We start from the raw sequence: 21,266 nt of genomic DNA, 5'->3' as shown, positions 1-21,266 counted from the left end.
GTCACTGGGACCGGGCCTGGGCAGCGGCGGCGCCGGCAACCCCCAGGCCTCTTTGTTTCCCGTCACGACATCCACGCGACGCGCTCTAACTAACCCGCGCGCAGCGGCCGCGCGCCCCTCGACGGCGCGAAGCCCCCGCGCGCGCGAGCTGCCGGGCCCTGCCTCGCCCCCGCCAACGGCCGCCGCCCCGCCCCGTCCCGCCGCTGGCCGGCCGCGGCGGGGGCCTCGCCGGCGGCCTGGCTCCTCCCCTCTTCCTCAGGAGCCGGGGAAGCCCCGCAACCAGCCCCTCTTCCTGCCCCCTCCCCCGGTTTCTCTCTCTCTCGCTCTCTCTTTCTCTCCCTCTCCCGGTGGGATGGAAGTCCCCGGTAATCCTCCTCCCCGGTAGCAGGCGGCGGCCCGAGTCGGTGCAAAATGCTGGGCATGTACGTGCCGGACAGGTTTGCCCTGAAGTCGTCAAAAGTGCAGGACGGGATGGGGCTCTACACAGCCCGCAGAGTCAAAAAGGTGGGTGATGGCCGGGCGAGCAGGGTAACGGCCTGTCCCGGCCCGGCGGGGAGAGGCTGCCACGTATCACAGGAGAGCGGGGCGGCTCCTCCGCCCCTCGCCGCCGCCGGCCGGGCTGCCGCGCTCAAACTTCACCTCAGCCCCGCTTTGTCGGCGCTGCCTCCACTTCCGTCCGCCCGGGCCCCCTCTCCTCAGGGGAGGCACCGCCCGCCCCTCCACCCCCACCCGAGAGAAGGGAGCCTCCCGGTGCCCGGGGCGCCGCCGCTTGGGGCGGGGAAGGGGCGCGGGGGCCTGCTGGGCCGGGCCGGGCCGCCGGCCACCTGACGGGGGCGGCGGAGGGTTTTCTCTTTGGGTTTTTGTTTTAACTTTGTTTGTGTTTCTGGCACTGTTCTGAGGGCAGAGCTCCTCCGGGCAGGGCTGCCTCCTTGATAATAACCGCCTTCAGACGGCGGTACGCCTCAGCGGCGGAGGTGCCCGCCCGCCGGTGCCAGGCTCCTGTCGCCTCCCTGCTCTTGGCGCTCGGTGCGATGGATGGTTTACTTCATCGTTTCGGGATGATAAAGTCGGACCTGTGAAAGATGTGATTCAGCTGAGCTGCAGGTCTCTCGTACCCCCAACCAGGTCATGTCCCTTCACACCTCGTAATTGAATTGAAAGTCTCTTGGTTATGTAAAATCCCAATTATAACTACCCAGGTGGCTTGTTTGAATAGCTAAAAGCATACCTAAAGTTATTTAACCCTGCATTAGTATACGCTTATGTGTATTTTGTATGTTTTGCTTTCCATCTTTGTCCTGGTTTTGGCTCTGAGTGGGTTGAGAGAGCTGCCTAATTTTTCAGTGGTTTCATCAATAAGGCTTAGACACCATGGGCTAGGGGTCTCATTTTTTAGGTGTCCCTGAGTGTTACTGTGGGGTGGAAAGGGAACGATTTTGTATCACTTGGCTTAATTTTTTTCCACTGAGGTTCTGAACTTTCATTTGAAATCTTTGGGAGTTCATGCAGCAAGGAAGGTTGTATACTACTAGCATATAATAATCCCTGGACACTGAAATGGAGTGAGCTCTAGAGTGAAGGTCATGGAAATAATCATCCGCATGTCAGTATGAATTCTGAATGTCAGTTCAGACTTCAGGGTCTGAGCCCCCTTTCCTTACACTATTGTCGATCGAACCATTAGAGCTGCATGCTAGGAAAAATAGAGCATTTTCTTGCCTGAGTTACTCCATGTTGCTTTTGAACTCTCTTTATACAGGTGAAGTATATGCTGTCGGAGCTCTGCCTGCACAGCTCTGCATGTGAGCCTGTCACACAGGGACATCCTAGCAAAACTGAAATGTTTCAAGTGTGACATACTGCATGTGGAATGCAGAAGGTGAAGGCAGAGGCAGTTGTAGTAAGATCTGTTTGTATTAGGAGTGTCTGGTGACAGTGTTTGTTACAGCCTTGTCCTTTGTTTGGCAGTGAATCCTCTGTGCTGGTAGCACAGACAGTTGTGGTATGCAAAGCCCTGATCGGAAGCATGTGTCTGACAGGCAGACTTTGAAAACTGAGGAACCAGCTCTCCAGTTGCTCTGTAGGCAGTGGTTGAAACAGGTATTCCTAAAAATGGTTGGAAACCTAAGCACTCTGTGTTGCCACAGGTGTTCAGAGAAGGGTGGATGTGTAAATAACACAGGTGATGTGCTGGATGTAACCCGGCTGTGTGTTACTCTTTTCCGTGGAAAGAAAAATTGCATTTGAAACGCTCTCAACATGTTCTCCTGTCCAGTAATGAGGCAGCAGTACTACACTTCGTGGCTATGATACAGAGTAGCTAATAGCTGTTAAATTAATTCCTTGGAGCTTTGGGATTGGGAGGAGATGTTGAATATGACACTTAATTGTGAAGTAGGATCTGATGTTCCTGAATAGCAAATACTGCACCGTTTTCTCTCTATTGCTATCACACAACTGCAGTTGTCTCAACTGAAGGTAAAACACATTTCAGATGATCTTGTAATCAGAAAGTGCAGTACCAATTCTCCAAGTGCTAAGTAATCATGAAGTAGGCCTCTGAAAATTCTACTATTAGCAAAATTTTGGTGATAATACATTTTGAACTGCTGTTGTCTGCCATCTACTTTTGTGCCTTGAGACATTACGCTGTGCTTTCAGGCTTTTATCTGTAGTCATAAAAGGTGAAAACTTTTTTGTTGTTGTTACCTTAACAAAAGCTGTGATTCTCTTGTAATTTCTTTTCTCCAACTTTGGTTACAGCACCAGTATCATAAGGCCCTTGGTATAATCATCAGAGAGCCACTACATTTCTCAGTATTTTGCTGCAACTGGAAGAAGATTAGCGACTTCTGCTTTCTTGAAATCAACTGTTGAAAGTAGCTTTTTTTAACATTTGAATGATGTGCCTTTCATATCTTGAATAATTTCAGTGGTTGATGTTAGACTGTGTTATATGCCTCACTTTTATTGATCAGAAAGGCAGCTGAAGTCTTAGTATGTTTTTGATCAATATGTATTGGCATGTTTATTAACTAGGACTAATAAATACATATATATATGAAAAAATAAAATGCTCTGGAAGACTAAATGAATAATTACACTTACTCTCATGGACTTTTGTGTTCAAAGACACCAGGTTTTGCTGTCTCTAATTTCTGCTTTCTCTCCAAATTTGAGAAGCTATGAAAAGTGCTTAGAAGTCTGAATCACCTGCTGTTCGTGTTACATGTACTTTACGTTTAGAGGTGGACATCTTGCCTTTTGTTTTTGCTATTGTTTTGAGCTTTTAGAAGGTCTTAAACATAATTGCAATAGAGGATTATTGGTTTGGAGTAGCTGAGGTAGGAATGATGTGTGGTGTTTCTTGTTTTGAGTCAGTATGCAGTATTAAGCTGTCGACTGTGCTTCAATCCTGGAGGTGATGTGTGCTTCAGTGATCGGTAAAATGAACCCTGTAGGTGCTTTATAAGGTATCTAGGGATCCTTTGGATTGCAGGGATGAAAGTATTACTCAGGTGAGGGTTGTGGAAGCCTCCAACGTAGTTAAGGAATAAATTAATCTCTCTATGCTCTCTTCAAAACTGTTATTCTTCCACTGAAGCGAATATGGGAAACTAGCCTTTTCAGGTTCCTTATTCATCATGTCTTCAAATAATTTCCATTTTAAATTTGTGGAGGTCTTTTTCTTTTTATAGAACTAATCTAGATTATAGTCCAATAAACTGCTTTTCATATTGATAATTGCTATGGGTAGTAAGAGATTCTGCAGATACAATTATGCCCCCTCTTACAGCTCAGCAACTGTAGTGAGCTGCTTTCCTTGTTGCACCAAAACTACTCATTGCTTTCTAAGTGAATGGGAAAAGCCAGTTCAGCCTGGCAGGAGGTGTCTGCTCCAGAAAGGGTCTACCTTATCTTTACTGAGATAGATAGGACCATATGTTTCCAGAGCAGATTTCCTCTGCCACCATCTTGACTTGTTGTCCTCCTTAATGTAAGCAAACAATGCAATCTAAGCAAATTGCCTCCCATGTAAGACCTGCATGGCCCTTCTTAGATAGCAGTATGTTTGCTGGGTGGCACTCAGTGTAAGCTGAGAACACTGGTGGCTGCACACATATAACTGTATTGACCCATTTTTACCTGTATTGCTGATGAAGGTAAAAGAAGGAGGAAATTTCAGTTTATTAAATCCCAGGATGTATAAAGCTGGCAGGGGAGGAACCCTGACATCATTTGATTAGCAAATCAATGAAGAGCGGTATGGAGATCGGTGAGAAGTGAAAGAGATGAAGCCCTGTAGCACTAGTTTTTGCTTTCGCTGCCCATGTTTGTCTCTTGATTACTGCTCTGGGCTCCAGTTGTTTTCTGCTGTTCTTGTGTTTTTACTTTCTGCTTTGCTGTTCTTTCTAATGAAATCTTCGTTGTGCACTTTTTAAAATATTGCTCCTCAATTCTGTTGCCTTGTTATGCAATGCCAATTTTCTTTTCCTTGGTTTATTACCTCTTCAGGTTTAATTTTAAATCTCAGGATTTTTTTATTTGGTTTGTTGTTTCCAGGATCATTCCTCTCAGAAGTTTTCCATTCCACTTCTTCCTCTGCACTCTACCCATAGACAGTCTGTAAAAACTAAGACAAGTCGGAAAACATATAGCAGGCAGTTTCTGGGATCATGGAATGTGCCTGGGGGAAGGGACATATGAAAAAAATTGATACTTTTACTAGCCAAAAGACTGTTATTTTTGAAGAATCACCAAAGTTGCCCTCCATTATATAGTTATAATCTCTAATGCTTAGAAGTATATGGAGTTTTTCGATCTGAATACTCCCTAAAGGAACATTCCAGTCTGCATTCCAGTTTGTAGGGCTTGTCGCTGAAAATAAGCACAAGGGGGATGGGGGAAGTCAGGCCTGTGTAAGAAAAAAGTTCTATTTAAATAATTTACCTTGCTGCTAGTGTGACGTCTGTGAAGGAAAAAACCAGCAATACCCAAAACTTTTAGAAGAACATATCAATGGATGCTTTCACAGTATGTGTTATGACTAACAGGTGGTATAATGTTTTAATTTTGTTTATGATAGCTTGAATTAATTCATAGTCATGTGCATACTCCCTACATTTTTAAACAAACCTCTCTGTATGATCAAAACCTCAGTTGTTCACTGTTTTGATTTGTAGCACTTCAAAAAGTAGTGTAGCAAATAATCTCAGAAATAAATCTAATGTAAACTTTGTGCTTGCCAAATACTTTACATTTTAGTTGGATGTCTATTGCAAGGTGCTTCCTGAAAATCTTATAAGAAATGTAAGAAATTTGAGTTGGAAATTTCAGCCTTATTTAAAATAAAGAAAAATGGTGTTTCCAAAAGAGGAAATAAGTATGCAGAGGAAAGGTATGGTTTTAAGAGATTCTCCAAACTGTGAAAAGAATGGCAATGAGCTTGAAGTTGAACCCTCAGAGATATGTACCTTCTGGGCATACAGTAGGATGACAAAGGAAAACTGTTCTTTTCCATTTGTAGCTAAAAATGGTACCTCTGCTGGAGTTTGGTAATTCACTTGCCTTTTTTTTTTTTCTCACTGATCCTTTTTCTTTTATAATTATTCCTTAGGGTGAAAAATTTGGCCCCTTTGCAGGGGAGAAGCGAATGCCACAGGAACTGGATGAGAACACAGACTGCAGGCTGATGTGGGAAGTAAGTAGTCTAGAATGACATCATCATACCTAGCAAAAAGTGTTCGCAGAATTAAGTTTTTACTGTAATAAATCACCCCCCCCCCCCCATCTTAAAGATACTGTAGTGAGATTTTGTACTTACTGATGCTTTTAAAATATGCTTTTTGGGCATATGAGGATTGATTTCTTTAAAATGATAAAGAAATAGCAAATGATAGTTTCTAATCAATGAAGTGTGAAGCATATCAAGTAAAGCAAAACACGAAAATGTAATTTTCAGAAAAATTTTCAGAAAAATTACTGAAAAATGTGAAAATTAAAAAAAAGTAATTTGAATATGGGAAGATGATTATAAGTTACTGAGATACTGATTTATGCTGATCAACAAGTGTCAGCTCATAGCTTCCTCCAGCTGTAATACAAAACATTTCCTGCTGTGACACTTGTGCTAGGGTTTGGCAATTGTATGGTAAGTGAAGCTTTTAAATTTTAGCAACTGTGTAATGCAGTGTGTAGTTGTGAGATCTTTAGCAAAATAAAAACCTGGTGCTGCCGCCAAATGAAGGTATAATGTGTTTCAGGGCTCTTCTAAACTTTTTTATATGTATTAGGCAGCAACAGTAGTTTATACAGTAGATCTTGTAATTAGGTCCTTAACCCATCCTAGTTCCTGTCATAGCTGTGTTTGCCTGTAGCAAAAATAGGTCTGAATTTACCAGTTGAGGAGATCACACTAACTGAAAAATACTTGGCGATAACAACATTTCCAATGTGTTATAAATACCTGCTTTTCAGTGCTTCTGTTCTTTGTAATCTCCCTTTTCTGTTCTTTGAGCAGAATTCCTTCCCTTCCCCGCGCCCTCCCCCCGCCCCCCCGGGCCCCCAGCCAAGTAGTTTCTATTGAATGCATATTCAGTTCTGTTTTACGCTGAGAAGGGGACTCATTTCCTACTTTTTCACCTTTTTGTGGTTAGAGGTGGAAGGACGACTGTTATTTTTATGTTGTGTGTCACTGTACAAAAAAGACTTATGTTTGACATCTGGTTTAAAGTGCTATCTGTGCATTTATTCCAAAATAAATGTTTGTTTAAAAAAAACCCTCTAGCATTAACATCGCTGAGTGGCTTATAAAGAGAGCATCTTATTGATATGGTCTTAGCTGAGCTGTAAATAAATTCTACACACTGGAACAATGAGTGAAAGAATGCTAAAAGCCCATTTTATTAAACACAAACTCAATATAAATACAGTGAGTGGCAAAATATTCCTAGATGAGTGTTAATTCAAGCCTGTGAATCCCTGTGCCCTTATTTCGCCCCTTCCCCGTTTCTTCCGGTGCTCCCTCCCCCCCCTTTTTTTTTAATCTAGGGATGTGTCCAAAATATCCTTTCCCGGAGAGGAGGTGTGGACAATTCATTCCCCTCTCTCCTTTGGTTATGTATTGAGAGCAATTGGTTTCATCTTTGTTCTCGGCTAAAAACAAAACAATACAATGTGCTTTTATTACGAATATTTGCTGAATACACTACATGTTAACGTGCCCTGGCTCACTTGCCTTTTCATGATGTTTTTGCAGGTTATTTTAGATCAATAAAGTACTTGAGCTAGAACAAGGTTTTCAGAAGGGATGATGGGTGGTTTATAGCAATGAGAAGGTCTTTAAGTTTGTTGGAAAGCTGTATGATTTTCCAGATGCCTCATTGCTGATGATTAAATGAGATTTATCTGTTTCCATAAGACAGAAAATGAAAGGCAAATACATGTATTTACTGATGACATTAATAATAGGACCCCATCGACAGCAAATCAGAAAATGAGATTTTTTTAATGAGCTGTGCTAAAACTGTTTCATAATATCTTATTGTAACCTAATTTTGAGAGCCTTGAAAAGATTCCTCCATACAAAATTTTATGACTTCCTGAATGTTTGAACCCAAGTTGTTTGTATTTACTGAAGTTGATCTGAATGTGAGCTTTATAATATAATTTAAATCATGCTGAGAGCAGTCTTAAGTTGAAAATAGAGACCAGGAATGCAGAAAGTAAAAAGTTGAACAGTCCAAGTGGATGGTTATTCCAGAGAATGTGGGAGGCAGTTACAGCAACTGGCCAAGCTTGTGCGTAGTCAGCTGTACCAAAGATATTAAAAATAATTAATTTGAAGCCTGTTGGATGAAGGCACATTAAAGCCTGACCTCACAGTCTGATGGCAATCAAAAAAATGCATTTTCAGACAGGATACCTTTAAAAAGGAGGCTAAGTAGTAGAGGCTTTTAGTAAGTCAAGTAAAAATGAACAGGAGTGGAACATTTATTTTCTTGCTATGTGATGCCTGGGTTATGAGCTTCAATTTTGTGGAATAGTTTTCTGTGAGGAAGTTTACCACATGCATTTCTAGCTGTGTAGAGTTGTGGTCTGTGATGTGGTCTGTTTTGATCAAGCTATTCCTTTTTTGTAGAGAACAGCATTGTGACTTGGCATCTTTAAGACGTCACATTGAGACAGAATTGTACACGTTATGTTTTCTTCTGATCTTTGGGAAAACATGGGACCTGAAAGAATTTATTTGGTCCAGTGATTTTGTTAAGTAAAGTTCTGAGGATGTTATGGTTTGTGTTTAAATTAAATATAGCAGAATGCTATTAGTCTGCCTGTAACTTGCATAGTTTTGAAGAAATCAAAGGTTTACGCTTGCTTGTTCAACAAATTCCAGAGGACTAGGGTGGGGGGAGCATCCTTGATCTTGCTACTATCTTTGTAAAGAGCTACATGCTGAAATGTGTTATTTACAAGTGATGTGGAAGGGAAAAAACCCAAACCTGTGGTAACTGTATAGTCAGGAGTAATAATAAAAAGCCAAGGAAATGTCCAAATGGCTTTGTGCCTTTTCTTTCTTTCTGTCAAAAACCCACGTCCCCGTTATCCCTCACCCCCTGTGTCATTATCTCTCAGACTGAATTGTGTGTTGTGCTAGTTAAGTATGCAGCTAGTTGCTGGTGATGAATTGAGAGCTTTGTTCTTATTCTTTGCATCCCACTAACACTCAGATTAAATACCGCTTCATTGGCCTGTATTAGTATACTTGGTGTAGCAATTTTAAATTATGTGTATTTGCTGGAAGAGCAAGTGCTTTAAGGCAAGAACAGAATAATCTTTAAGTATTAAAGTTCACAGAAGTTTTTGCCTCTGGAGGCTCAGATGTTCCTTTGCAAAGGGGTGGTATCTGTTCTGTTTATTTTCTTTATTGTCCCTAACCAAGAAAGAGGGATTCATTTCACTACAATTGGATTGTGGCAAACATATACTTTTGGTGATGACTTTGGCAAATGTTAAAACAGGGAGGGCTGGAAAGACTGAGTCCTTCTTCAAATACTTTGACATACCATGAAAAAATGTTGGTCAGGATTGGATGGCACATAATACGCTGTGTAATGCTGAATATTACATATTTCAGGTTTGGTTTCTGTCTGTCTGCCAAGATTATTTTTTCTTCATTGTTATATTAAAGCAGAGAAGAACAGAAACACGCTGGAAGCCAGTTGTTCAGTGGAAGCTAATATTCATGTTTGTTTATATGAGAAAATGAAATGAATTTGTGTTTCTACTACTCTCACCACTTTTGCAATGACAATTGTTTTCAGTTAAATAAGCCTGCCTGAAAAGTAGTGAAGACAATAGAAAATCTGCTATTGGCTACAACCAGCTTTAGATCAGAGCTTTAATGTTTAGGATTGAGGTATGTGAAGTCAAGCACTTTAAGCTAATGGTGGTGCACTTTTTATTTTTTTGTTTTGGGTTTTTTGTTGCCTTTTTTTTTTTTCTTTGATATCTTGCCTCTAAAATGTGGTTCTGGCATTGGAAGGCTTTTACATACAAGGCATTGAGTCGAATTATGTCCTGAGTTTCCCGATAAATTAAATCTTAATTAGCAGAATTCTGTGATTGCTCTCAAGATGAACGTAATATTAAAAATCTAGTTCTTAGCAATGTGGTCTTTATTTTTTCTGTATGAAGACTACCTTCCCAGTCATTCCCTACTCCTCAGCTAGTATTTTAATTTAAAATTATTTGCTTTTAGTGTTTTTGTGTGACTCTCTCATTTTCAGAAACATTTTTGTTTTTCTCATTTCTTAGAAAATTAATCTAGATGCGTGTTTACACAAGTTGCATTTAAAATAACTTTTACCACACATAACAGTCAGACATTGGTGCCCTATCTCAGTTGCAAGTTTGGGTCCTAGATTTTCAATTCTGTTAAATTAATCCCCACTGGGATAGATAGGTGTCCAAAGCAGGTATTAATATTCTTACCAGTTTGTTTATTTAGCTAAATTTCATTAATCAACTCTCTTAAAGTTTGACTTAATCATCTTTATTCATGATAAGTGTATGATACTGTTTTAATTTTAGTGATTTTTGGAACAGGCACCTTAATGATGTTCTGGTTTTGGTGATGGGAAGAATCTACTCCTTAAAGAGACTGAGAATGTTAGCCTCACATCTTCAGTTGTGTGATTTATTTAAAATGTTAGAAAGTACATGTTGATAGGTTGAAGTGCTAATATTCTAATCTGAACTTGTTCTAGAAGATCACACACAATTTGCTTAAGGAGACTTGAGTACCCTTCCAAGTAAATATGAAGTTCGACCCTTCTTGTGAAAGCTCCACAAAATGTTAGATGTCTAGGAATGAACTTTATGAACCATTCTGTCTCTGACAAGGTCAAATAACGTCATGCACAGCAAGCACTTCATTAACATGAAAAACTGTTGTTCTATATGTTGTCTGAGAAAAAATGTAACTGTAACATGCTGTCTATGTCCCAATACTTCTTAGTGAATAAGCAAATCAACAGTTGCTGTCTCAGGTTCTTTTGTGAGTGTAATGTATAATACTTTTTACAGCAATGTTAAAATGTGAGGTTTTTACTCTGCAGTGAGCTCTGTGAAGTCTGAAACTGAGGATGCAGAAGTATTGCATCTAGGTGTTTTATACCATTAACAATAAAAATCACATTTTCAGCAAATAAAAAAAAATGCAATGCAGAAAACAGTACTTTTCTTTACATGATTGTTTGGATGAACATAAATTTTTAGATTTATAAATGTTTAGAAGATGGTTTCCAGAAAGCAGGCAGTGTGTTTACTACCTTCAGCAAAGATAACCGTCTGCTTATTTTCAGTGAAGCTTTTTTTCTTCTCCTCTTGTCAGGTGTGCATGGTAGAGTGTTTGCAGTTGCACTCATGAGCATTTTGAAGTCACATACGTGACAACTTTGGATGTGTTTGGAAATCTGGAGATAATTTCATTGGAGCATAAAAGGCTAGCAGATGGAGTAGTGCATGTTGTTGTTGGGCATTACAAGCAGCTTAGACATTATTTAGGCCTGTGTAGGGTTTCATACAGTAGCTTGTGACGGGCCCACTTTTTTCTGGATATTTGCATAGTGACATGGTGTTTGTTAATGTGGTATAATTCAATGATGTCCTGATTGATCTTGAGGTAAAACCCCCTGTGTGGTAACAGTGAATGTCAGATATTTCATCTTACTGTGAAGATATTTGACTAAATTAGTTCAGTGACACCTTTTGTATTGATTCTCAAGATAATTCTCAGGCACCTCAGTTTGAGGTGTGCTCATGTCTTAGGCATGTTTTGGATATTGTGTATGCGTTTTAGGTGTTTGATTGTAGTGAGTGACCAAATATTAAGGGTGTTGTAAAATGGAAAGATACCTTGCCATAGATTTTTCAGGCATGAATTTGAGTCAACCTTGTTCGAGGCTCATGCCAAATATACTTTGGCATATACTTAACTATGAGACTAATTGCTACTTAATTATTTAGCCTGGGAAATCAAAGGTGACTGCATGTCTGGTCACATCACTCACTGGTGATAGAAACTGCAAGTTGTCTCCATTGGTTACAGAAACTACAGGAACATCTTGGTCTCAGTGGTCAAAAGGGCCTTGGCAATAAATGGGCCCTACACCAAGATGGTCTATTGAACTACAGCAGGAAGCCTCAACTTTTGTGGATTTACACCTTTATTTAGAGAAAAGAGGGGTAAGGTCCTGTTACCTATTTTTAAACAGAACAAAACATTATAGTATGACATCATCTACTGGTGTCTAGGCTTTTGAGGTCTATTTCTAGCTCTTGCATGGATTCTCCATGTTGACCATAGGCATATCATAGAATCCTTCTAGGTCTCTGATCTATAAAAATGACTGAATCCTTTATTATTTAGCAGTGGTCTCATGACTTAAGAGCATTTTTAGTTTGGTGGCCTTAGAAAACCAATGAGGAATACTTTTGTACTTGAGTTCAAGTCCTGTTAAAATAGTTTTAAAAATCCTTTCTGGATTAACCACTGTAGCCTGAGGATCTTAAGGACCACAGAATCACAGAATCACTAGGTTGGAAAGGACCTTCAAGGTCATCAAGTCCAACCATTAATCCAGCGCCACCACGTCCCCTAAACCATGTCCTGAAGCGCCACATCCACACGTTTTTTAAACACTTCCAGAGATGGCGACTCCACCACCTCCCTGGGCAGCCTGTTCCAATGCCTGACCACTCTCTCAGTGAAGAAATTTTTCCTAATATCCAATCTAAACCTCCCCTGGCGCAACTTGAGGCCATTTCCTCTTGTCCTATCACTAGTTACTTGGGAGAAGAGACCAACACCCTCGTCGCCACAACCCCCTTTCAGATAGTTGTAGAGAGCCGTAAGGTCTCCTCTCAGCCTCCTCTTCTCCAGAGGAAGTGAGGTTCTGCTCTGTGGATTACATATTTAGAGTGGGATGATTATTACAGTATAATCAATGTAGCACTTCTGCTTGCCAGATGGCTTTTCAGGAGGTGAATACACCGTTAGCATGTATTTTTGTGTAAATTTTGAGCTTGCTTTTATGGTTTCATTACACTCATTCTGCCCATGTTTCTAATGAAAACAATGATTCCAAAACCGAGCAGGCATTACTTCCCAGGGTGATAGTCACAGAATGGCAGAATGACTGAGCTTAGAAGGGACTTTTGGATGTCACCTGGTTCAACCCCTCCTGCTCAAGTAGGGCCACCTAGTGCCAGCTGACCAGGACTGCCTCTAGACAGCTTTTGAGTATGGAGACTACACAACCTTTCTGGGAAACCCATTGCAATGCTTAGTGTTATATAATATTTTTTCCAGGTGCATTTAAATACGTAGGTTTGACACTTTTCACTGTGGTTAATCTGTGTGTTTGAAAGTATAACAGCTTTTAAATTTTGAAATATTGGAACTTTTTCATGATGTATCCTTCTTAAGATATGATGTTCTCCTTTGGAAGAACAGTAATAAATTTTCAAGATTTTTGTTTGCAGAACTCCAGTAGAGTTTCTGTTTTAATCTGAGAACAACATGCTGTCACCAGCTGTTATTGTAATGGAATACAGTTTTTTCTTTCTAATGATATCCTAAATGTTTAGGTAATTTAAGCAGCCATACTGAAGACATATGATATTGCACCTATTAGAAACAAATACTGCAAGAATGTGAGCAATTTGGGTACAAAGCCATCAAGGCAATCTAATTTTGATCTGCTGTATCTGAAATCACTAGCTCTTAGGAAATACCTGCTCTGGATACTTTTTGTTGACAGACGAAAAAGAAAATATGTTCATTATATGAATAAATCACATAGAATAATAGTGTGGCTATATGACCTTCTACCTTCTGTATCAGTGAAGATTCAAGGGATCTATTATTTAAAACAAAACAAGCTATTTTTATATGATAAAGTGGCAGCTGTTTTTTTTTCAGCAGTATGTCTTTGTGTTTCGACGGGGGGAAGAATGACTTGGTTAATATTAAGTTTCTATTTCTATTATTTTCATTTTTTCAATTTAAGCTGGAATTTTGTCACAGTTGTAGAAATTCTATGGAACTGTAATGATACCAAAAAGCTCCTGATATGGAGATGACATATCTTGTGTGCGCAATTCTTTTTTAAAAGTGGCTTCTTCACTTAGTGGACAAAACCTGAACATGTTTGTTTGGTCTACTAAATAATTTATAGCTCTTCACCTACATTGTATACTAGTTTGTTTACTGAAATAATCTCCTATACTGATAAAATTTTAGCCAAGTATAGTTTAAGACTGACTGCTGTTCTTTGAGGCTACTTATTTAAACTTCCTTTGAAGAGGCATATATAAAAGATGGTCAAGTAAACTGTAAAAAAAAAAAAAAAAAAAAACCAAACAAATTATATTGGTCCTTGATCTGAAGATAGATCGCCATTCAAGGGCAAGATGGATTTTGCCCTTGCTAAAGCAAAAAAAACCCCACTCCCCCCACCCCAAAAACCCAAAACCAAAAAACCAAACCCATAGAAGACTTGAAAGGGAAATGAGGAATATGGTTTTCAATAAGTGTTTGATAAGTTTCTGGGATATTTAGGATTGGTGTGGGGCAATAAGTGTTAACAGTAATGAAAGCATATCTACTGGATTTGGAATTTGTATGAAGAAGAAAAGTTACATTTGGTGATAAAGAAGCAAAAAGAGGATTTAATGATGAAGTAGTGGGATGGGAATGGAGAAAGAATGGATAGAGAAATGTAGAGTATGATTAGCATCTGCTAGAACATAATGAGCAAAGGACAAGTAAGTCTAGAAGAATATCAAATATGAAAAAAAAAAGTGAAGGATGAAGAAGTATCAAGGCCAAGATCACTGAATGGACATGGGTGATTGCAGGAATACAGAAACTCACAAAGAAGAGCCTGAACTCAGTGGTGTTGGAACCAAATGATGGTTAGAATAGCACGAGAGTAGAGAATGTCTGATCCCTTTTGTCCAGGAGAAAGTTCCTGTTGGCCTTGTGTGTAATGTTAGCAGAAGAGATACGCTGCAAAACAAGTTGAGGAGTGAGTTAGAGGACATGTATAGATTACAGAAGAAAATAATCCACTCTTTAGCGGTGAACGAAGAACGGAGAACGAAGATAGGACAATAATAGTCAGTTGTGGGTAAAGGAAAAGGAATTGGAGGCAAGGAAAGCTTACAACCTTAATTTGGAGAAAGTGATGAGAGTCAGACTGAATGACAAAAGACAGGAAGGTTTGAGAAGAACTAGGTAGACTGTAGGAGTAAAATGCTGGCATCATGTGAAGGAGGAGAACTCAGAAAGGAAAACTGGAAAAGGGATGATAGGGTTGGAATCGGAAAGGACCTCTCAGGTTCTATCGGTTTCTGGCAAGATCTGAAAGAAAAAGAGGGCTTGAAGGAACAAAGAGAGAGGAAAGAACGTGAGTATCAGTGATGATACTGTCAGATTAGGGAGACCCAGGAGTCAGTCCTAATACTTGTTCGCTAATGGAAAGGCTAAGAAAAGAGAGGGGGAGCCGAATAAAGGGAGCTGACCCCAGCTGCTGGATTTGAGTTGCCCCCCTATTCTGAGGTGTATAAACATGCTTATAGAAGAAGGTGAATGTGCACCACAGCTGTAAGTACCCAATGAATGCAAGATTCACTTGCTGAGCATAAGCATGTGTTAGTGTTTTACATGTTTGTGTGTGTTTGGTAAACAAGTTTAATTTTGATTTTTTTTTTTAATGTTTCAGGTTCGTGGGAGTAAAGGTGAGGTCCTTTATATCCTGGATGCAAGCAATCCACGCCATTCTAATTGGCTGCGTTTTGTCCATGAGGCTCCATCACAGGAACAGAAGAACCTGGCAGCCATCCAGGTAGATGTGGTGGATTTCTACCATTTGCTTCCTGTTATTAATTTACTAATTTGATCTCCTCTTTGGTCTTTATTTATTGCAGTAAAATTGCAAGATCTGAGAAAAGTAGCAAACTGCTTTCCTTTTCCTACCTTTCTTTTTAGAAGTAAACTCTTGTGCTTAAATATAATATCATAAATAAGATTGATAGGGTAAAATAACAATGAGGTCCTTATTATCCATTGTAATGGAATTGCACTGAATCACTTACATGAACTATATCTCCTGGCTTAAAGTGAACAGTTTACATTAAAAAAAAAAGTAATTTCCAGAGTATTTAACTCACTACTGTAACAACAGTTTAATTTTTCTCACTATAGCCTTGTTCAGTCAAGTTACGCTTTTACCTGAATGCAATTGTTTTCTTGGTATTGTGGAAATTAAAAAGATAACTAGTTAACTGTATTATCTGGCTGAATCAGGGCTAATGTTTTAGAGGCCTATTTGTGTCTCATGCTGAACTCAGGTATGGGCTTAGGTGTGCGGAAAGCGGAATCATGCATTTGCTTTAGAGTTTCAAATTTAATACAGAAGTGTGACAGGTTTGAAGGCGAGCATGGTGCTTAAAATACTGCAGTAGAAAACAAGAGAATTGAAGGATCTAATAATCTGATAAGATGATCAGGCAGTGCTTGAGGATACATTAATTAAAAAAGTAATTTTCTAGTCTTGCCTGTGGATCTGAATTTATCCAGCTTATTTTTACATGTTTGTATTTGTCATTTGCAGCATTCTGTAGCAATGAGTTCCACTGTTTTAATTACACATTATGTTGAAACATGCATGTGTTTTTCTTCTAGAAACTTCTTAATTTCACTTGATTTTTCTAGTCCTTGTATAACAGTGAATAGTTACTTTATGTTCATTTTTCTATGCTGTCCTTGATTTTATAGAACCCTATTATATCCTTTCCCTCTTATTTGACAGCTCTTTTCTCAAACTGAGGAGTCTTAGTCTGTTTAATCTCTCTTTTTTTGGAAGCATTCTGTGACTTTGCAGAATGCAACAAAGACAGCAATACTTTTCTAGTTACAGCTATTGTCCTTTTGCAGATTATGAAAGAAATGAACTATGTGCATATTTTTTTTTCAACAGCTCAGTTTTACAGTAAAATAATTTCCAAGCCTGTATAGGTAAGAATTACATAGCTGTTAAATTTTTTGCTCAAAACATATACTTTCTAAAATGTTGTTTCAGGATAACCAGAGCTATTTGCTGGTGTAATCCAAATTTGAAAAAAAAAAAATAGGACATGGAGAATTATTTATCAGCATTTTTAAAAATTATTATTCTGCTTTTTTATCATAAGATTATTTCTTTGAGGATTTGCCTGCAGATCCTTGACAAAAGAACTTAAAAACATAGTTTCTGAGGAAAAACAAACAAATTTGCTTTGCCAAGAAAACAGAGTTCATTTCTGATGAAATAAAACTGGAAAAAATATTTAAAAACTACTAAGTAGAAAAAGTATAGTAGTAAAACCTGAGCATGTAGTTCTGTGGAAAATGCATTACTGCTGTTCTCCCCCCTGCCCGTTCCTCTGTATTTGTACTCAGTGGCACTCAACACTAGTAATTTCAGTTTCTGTGTGGATGACCTGCAACTCCTTAATTCTTCTACTCACCGGAGGGACTGTTCGCTTCCTTGGATCTTAAGCACGCACTGCCCAGTGAGATTGCTGCTGCCAGTTCCCCTGCAGACCTGGTATCAGCCTCTCTCTTCTTGTCCCAGTTGTGAGCTTTTCTGTGATTTCCATTCGTCTGTTTTATCTCCTACCACGCTGCTTCTGCCTGGCTTTTCTCCCTTTATCACAGTAGTTAAGTGCTACTGTTAACAGTGTACTGTGTTGGGAAACCCAACTAGTCATCTGCCAGCCTTCACTTGATTTGCGCCTTCTACCTTCCAAAGCTCTAGTTTTACTGAATGTCAGTCTGTGACATTCCATCACATATTGCTGGCTGAACATAATTGCAACTTTGCTACTGCTGCTGTTTCCTTGGACCTTGTTGCTGTTCCTGTTTTAGGTCGCTGTGGACAGCTTCATCATCTGCTTTTCCTCTGGGCCTGTACTCCAGGTTATCAAATTGTCTAGTTCAGAACTCCTTAGGTCTTAACATCCAGGCTACAGTTGAATTTTGAGTAACAGATAAGAAAGAGCGTTTGCTTTTCATCCGTTCAGCAAAAACTCTTGTCAGTGCTCACTGAATGACTGCTTTATTATGCTTTTCCTGATGTCTATGACAAGTCAATGGTTAATTTAATATGACCACTGCCTCTGCAATTATTTCTGTGTGTTTTCATTCTGTCTTTGTCTCTCAGCTATACCAAGGTCTATCAAAAGACTTGTTGTCCTGCTTATAGTACCAAATACGAAAGGTCCTCATACATGAGGCATTAGTCAGTGATTAGCATGTCATCAGTGCATAGGCAGGGTGATAGCAAATTACAGTCAACATTACCAAAGGCAAAGTAAGGTTCACAAGAGGGAGCAGTGTGAGCAATTAATGTTCATTATTATATTTTAAATGAAATAGTAAAATAACCTGAACTTCTGAATAGAATTTTTAATGGAATATTCTGTGTATGCCAGTGGGTTTTTTGATAACAAAAATGATTATTTAAATAAAGAAATGGAAAGAAACTGTTACACTGTATTGCATAATGTAATGCTTTGGTGTGCTTAGTGCTTTTTGTCTGACTTCTTAAAGAATCATATTGGAGTTAAAGGATCGTTGAAAAAGAAAAAGAGATAGCAAGAATGTTAGTCCTATAAAAGCTTCTACAGAAAAACATTTGGAAAAGTTACAGGGGAAAAATAGAAGAAACATGATCAGCATGTACAAAATGATGAAAAGTACAGGAAAGGGAAACTTATGAAAACAAACAAAAATTTACTAAATTATCTCATAGTTTTTTTTAGTACAATCAACAATCAGCTGTGAAAGTAACTTGTGTATTCTATGTGAGTGACCTTGTAGCTATGCAAATATGTATGGATGTATAAGTATTTAATTGCATATAACATTAATAGGTACTAGTTGTGTTGAAAAAAGCTGAATATGCATGTATTTCTTGTCAGGGTTTGATCTCACTTTAGTAGATGGAGATGCAGATCCCAAAGCTCTGCTATTCCTTTAGCGGAAGAAAACTCAACATCACAGCTCACAAATCCGTCAGTATTTTAATTCCACAATTGTCACCTTTAATGTTAGTTTTCAGATTTCAGGTCACTTGGTGCAGTAGCACTTCGTTTTATGAAATTGGTGGACCAAACATTGCTGGAATGTTCTACTAATGATACCCTTTAATTTGGATTGAGAATTGCCTGCTCACCACCAAGATGATAAAATGGTGTTTTAGACATGTCTGCAGAAAATGTACATTTCACAAGGTTAATTATAGCGTAATGCATAACTTTTTCCTCTTTGTATTTTATGAAGTTTTTTTGTGGGGTTGGTTTGAATCTCTAAACAAGTATTTGATTTTTCTCTCTCCGTTCTACTGAGAGATCTTTAAAGTGAATCTTTAACAGTGAATCTTACAAGCTAAAATCGATCCATTGAGAATATTTGACCAAGATTAATGGTACTGACCTGTAAAATGTGAAAATAAAGTAGACCACAGTGGTGGAACAAGAGCTTCTCTTGTTTGTCCTAAGCCTGTTCTACAAACGCTTAAGAACTTACTCAGTTGTGTGCTTCACAGCTGCCTCTCTGCAATTTTCTAAGAGACTTTGAGACTAAAAGTGTAAATGGAAACTAAATTATTTCCTTATTTATACCCACTAATGCTAATTTCCACTGATTATCTTTCCCAATAGTTTTCTTTCCAGTCTCCAAATACTCCAACAGGAGCTTTTTGGTCTACTCTGAGAACATTTCCAACCCTGATGACATCACTGTGGTAGTGATAAACGTTATAGTCTCATATCCGAAAAAAAGTGATTGATAGTCGGTTTACTATTTGCTGCCCAATGCTTGGTATTCAGTTTAAAAGAAGATGAAATGAATGCATATGTCCCTTTATACAAATAAAGTAAAACACATCCTGAGCTGACTGCAAAATATGATTGGTTCATCATAGCTTAGTTGTACTCAATGATTGTGTTTAGACCCGTTGCAAAATGCTTCCTGGAGTGAAAAGCAATCTAGAGGACATGGGAATTATTTGAAATAAGTTTGGTGCTGGTTTTTTTTTCTTTTCTTTGGGGGGTGGGTGGGCTGGGTGGGCTGGGTTTGTGGGTTTTATATATTTATTAAATTATTTTTTTCCTGTAATTCTATGTATTTTGTACAATCCTGATTCTGGTGGGAGCTCTTGGTAGCGTTGTGGGGAGTGTTTTGGGGACTGAGTTCTGCCTCCGCTCCCGGGGCGGGCAGCCATGGTGTTCGGGTCATCTTTGACTGAGAAGGCAGAGGAAGTATTTTTTACAGCTATGCTATGAGTAATACCACAGTGTGGGTGCTAGAGGAGGACGGAAAGGTTGGAGGGTACCTGTGTATGTACCAATTGCTTTTCTGAGTGTTTTGCACAGCTGATTTGCTGGAGGCTTCTCTAACTTATGTAAAGTAGTAATTCAATGAATTAATCCTCTACTATATTTAAAGTAGCTTTAGAATTACAACTTTTGCATTAACAGAAACTGTATAAATTGTAATACTTTTTGCCCTGAGCTATTCCTAGCTATTTACTTATAAATATGACTCCTGATATGTAGCAAAAATGCATGGTAATTATAATAATCAAAAGGAAATGGCTCCTATCAAAAATACCACAGTTTTGTTCTTTCAGTTTTTAGACTGGTAGAGTATTATCTTTTCAATATTTGTTTATCCAGAATGGATAAGTTTATCTGTTTGTCAGTTGTTATTTTATTAAACACTCTCTGCTGGAGATTATTATGCAAAACAGATCTTGTTGTTAACATCAGAACTGTTTTATAATCAGAATTGCAGCCAGCTAGAGCTTTAAATTCAAATCTTTTTTTACTAGCAAGCAGACACTGAGATGGTCTGCTGTAGTTTAGAAAACCATGAGTTAGAATAATGAATAGCAAAAACTAATGTGAAGGAGGATATTTACAGTAAGGTGGTAGAGTGGTTTAAAGTCATATTTCACAAATGATTGTGTGTTAGTGTGGTATAATTCAGTGATGTCCTGGTTGATCTTGAGGTAAAAAACCCCTGTGCAGTAACAGTAAATGTCTTCAGAGGAAGATTAGTATGTGAGAGACAGTACTATAAGAAGTGTAGTAAAACTGGATTATCTAAAAAGGAAGAGTACGAGAAGACACAAGGAAAGCAAGCATGAACTGTGTTAGGCTGCTTAATAAACGTACATATTACAGGACAGTTTTCAGGGCTACCTGAAACTTACTGGTGGCTTGAGTGTTACAAAGGAAAGCTTACTTGGTTATGCAATGTAAGAAGTAACATGAATGTGATTGCTGTCTTTGCATGCTCAAATGAGAGAACTAGATATCTGCTCAATTCTTGGATTTTTTTTTTAATTTTTTTTTTTTAGGAAGAAGGAGAATTTTTTAATTCCAGGGTCGTATGCATTTATTGCATTATTACTGTTGAATACATACTAGTGCTGTTCAGGTATTCTGTTACTGAAGAATTCAAAATGAGAAGTTTCTGAAGACTGAAATAAGTGTTTTTTTCCATCAGATGCCTTGAACTATACCTACTACATTTTTGATTTTTTGCAACAGGAACATTAACAATAGCAAAGCAACTGTGAGTCTGAAAATCATTTAGACCCTTTTCAGCACTGAGGTTAGAGAACCTTTTTTTTTTTTTCATTAAATAA

General features: G+C 38.7%; 1 protein-coding gene across 1 annotated transcript in view; it reads left to right on the top strand.

Moving 5' to 3' along the window:
* Positions 1-411: 411 nt before the first annotated feature.
* Positions 412-21,266, top strand: part of PRDM5 (PR/SET domain 5) — a gene marked incomplete at its 5' end in the record, with an annotated part of 86,181 nt that continues 65,326 nt past the window's right edge. The window contains 3 exons of the mRNA XM_081999473.1: positions 412-504; positions 5,618-5,701; positions 15,291-15,413. Of these exons, the coding sequence (XP_081855599.1) occupies positions 412-504; positions 5,618-5,701; positions 15,291-15,413 (300 nt within the window). The remainder of the gene's footprint in view (positions 505-5,617; positions 5,702-15,290; positions 15,414-21,266) is intronic.

This window comes from Phaethon aethereus (genome assembly GCF_964289735.1).
Source record: "Phaethon aethereus genome assembly, chromosome: 4".
Classification (NCBI taxonomy): domain Eukaryota; kingdom Metazoa; phylum Chordata; class Aves; order Phaethontiformes; family Phaethontidae; genus Phaethon; species Phaethon aethereus.
This window is presented reverse-complemented; position numbering and strand designations above follow the sequence as displayed.